The sequence below is a fragment of the Physella acuta genome, unplaced genomic scaffold, assembly GCF_028476545.2.
Source record: "Physella acuta isolate Inbredline_101_S28 unplaced genomic scaffold, ASM2847654v3 ptg000562l, whole genome shotgun sequence".
Taxonomy (NCBI): Eukaryota; Metazoa; Mollusca; class Gastropoda; family Physidae; genus Physella; species Physella acuta.
Window position 1 is genome coordinate 1,460,241 of NW_026732081.1, and position 2,037 is coordinate 1,462,277.

At 50.0% G+C, this 2,037-nt stretch overlaps 1 protein-coding gene across 1 annotated transcript; it reads right to left on the reverse strand.

Moving 5' to 3' along the window:
• Nucleotides 1-215: 215 nt before the first annotated feature.
• On the reverse strand, nt 216-1,082 carry LOC131946522 (uncharacterized). Its single transcript, XM_059307342.1, has one exon. It carries the CDS (start codon nt 1,080-1,082, stop codon nt 216-218), a length of 867 nt encoding a protein of 288 aa, XP_059163325.1.
• Nucleotides 1,083-2,037: the final 955 nt, after the last annotated feature.

Consider the following 2,037-nt stretch of genomic DNA (forward strand, 5'->3'; position numbering starts at 1 on the left):
AAACCTACAAAAAAAATCTAACAAACAAAACAAACAAAAAAACAACACAGGGACAATTGTTCTTCAGTAAATTATTTAGAAAAACAAAAGGAAAATGTGCGCGTTAGTTGATTTAGTGGTAACAAGCTGCACACTAAACACAACACAACACAACACCACTAAACACAACACCCAACAGGGAGCAAGGGTTGAACTAATGGAGATAATGACAGAAGTTAATGGACTGGGTGATAGACAAAACATTGGGCTGCAGTATTCTGGTGGGAGTCATGGGGCAGAGGGCAGGGTGAGGTATTCACAGGGGGCAGAGGGCAGGGTGAGGTTTTCACAGGGGGCAGAGGGCAGAGTGAGGTATTCACAGGGGGCAGAGGGCAGAGTGAGGTATTCACAGGGGGCAGAGGGCAGGGTGAGGTTTTCACAGGGGGCAGAGGGCAGGGTGAGGTTTTCACAGGGGGCAGAGGGCAGGGTGAGGTTTTCACAGGGGGCAGAGGGCAGGGTGAGGTTTTCACAGGGGGCAGAGGGCAGAGTGAGGTATTCACAGGGGGCAGAGGGCAGGGTGAGGTTTTCACAGGGGGCAGAGGGCAGGGTGAGGTTTTCACAGGGGGCAGAGGGCAGGGTGAGGTTTTCACAGGGGGCAGAGGGCAGGGTGAGGTTTTCACAGGGGGCAGAGGGCAGGGTGAGGTTTTCACAGGGGGCAGAGGGCAGGGTGAGGTTTTCACAGGGGGCAGAGGGCAGGGTGAGGTTTTCACAGGAGACAGAGGGCAGGGTGAGGTTTTCACAGGGGGCAGAGGGTAGGGTGAGGTTTTCACAGGGGGCAGAGGGCAGGGTGAGGTTTTCACAGGGGGCAGAGGGCAGGGTGAGGTTTTCACAGGGGCAGAGGGCAGGGTAAGGTTTTCACAGGGGGCAGAGGGCAGGGTGAGGTTTTCATAGCGGGCAGAGGGCAGGGTGAGGTTTTCACAGGGGGCAGAGGGCAGGGTGAGGTTTTCACAGGGGGCAGAGGGCAGGGTGAGGTTTTTACAGCGGGCAGAGAGGGGACTGAGCAGGGGCAGAAAGCGTAGGGCGCTGGATATTGTGGGGAGCATTGTACAAAGATTGAGCGCAAGTGCAGAGGGGAATATTGGGCTGATGAAATCGATAGCCACCACAAAAATCTTATCTTTTGGGAATCACGAATTGTTTACAACAGACTCGAGCAGTTGGACCAGGTTTTGTGGGGACCCAAGATTTTAACGTGAGTTGGGACCAGGTTTTGTGGGGACCCAAGATTTTAACGTGAGTTGGGACCAGCTTTTCTGGGGACCCAAGATTTTAACGTGAGTTGGGACCAGGTTTTATGGAGACCCAAGATTTTAACGTGAGTTGTGGCCATTTTGTGGGGACCACAAAATTTCAACGTGAGTTGGGACCAGGTTTTGTGGGGACCCCAGAATTTCAACGTGAGTTGGGACCAGGTTTTGTGGGGACCCCAGAATTTCAACGTGAGTTTGGACCAGGTTTTGTGGGGACCCAAGATTTTAACGTGAGTTGGGACCAGCTTTTCTGGGGACCCAAGATTTTAACGTGAGTTGGGACCAGGTTTTGTGGCAACCCAAGATTTTAACGTGAGTTGGGACCAGCCCTTTCTGGGGACCCAAGATTTTAACGTGCTTATACTAGTTATACGGCATGTGTCATCTGAGTAGTTACCACTCAATTGTTTACAATATTATTGTACCTTCTATTCAAGATAGTTATTACAAAGTACTATCACTGAGTTCAATTCTGTAATTTATTTCCATCTACAAGATCTAATACGACAGAATCTGAAAATCAAAATATCTTAACTTCGCAGGCTATATTTGATTATACTCCCCATCCCCTCTCTCCCATCACTAAAACATTTCACCCTCCCCTCTCCCCTTCACTAAATATATCACCATCCTCTCTCCCCAATACTAAAACATCACACCATCCCCTCTCCCAAATACTAAAACATCACACCATCCCCTCTCCCCAATACTAAAACATCACACCATCCCCTCTCCCCAATACTAAAAC

What these genes read in the sequence shown, in the direction of transcription:
- LOC131946522 (XM_059307342.1), bottom strand. Translation starts at nt 1,082, where the DNA reads ATGCTCCCCACAATATCCAGCGCCCTACGCTTTCTGCCCCTGCTCAGT.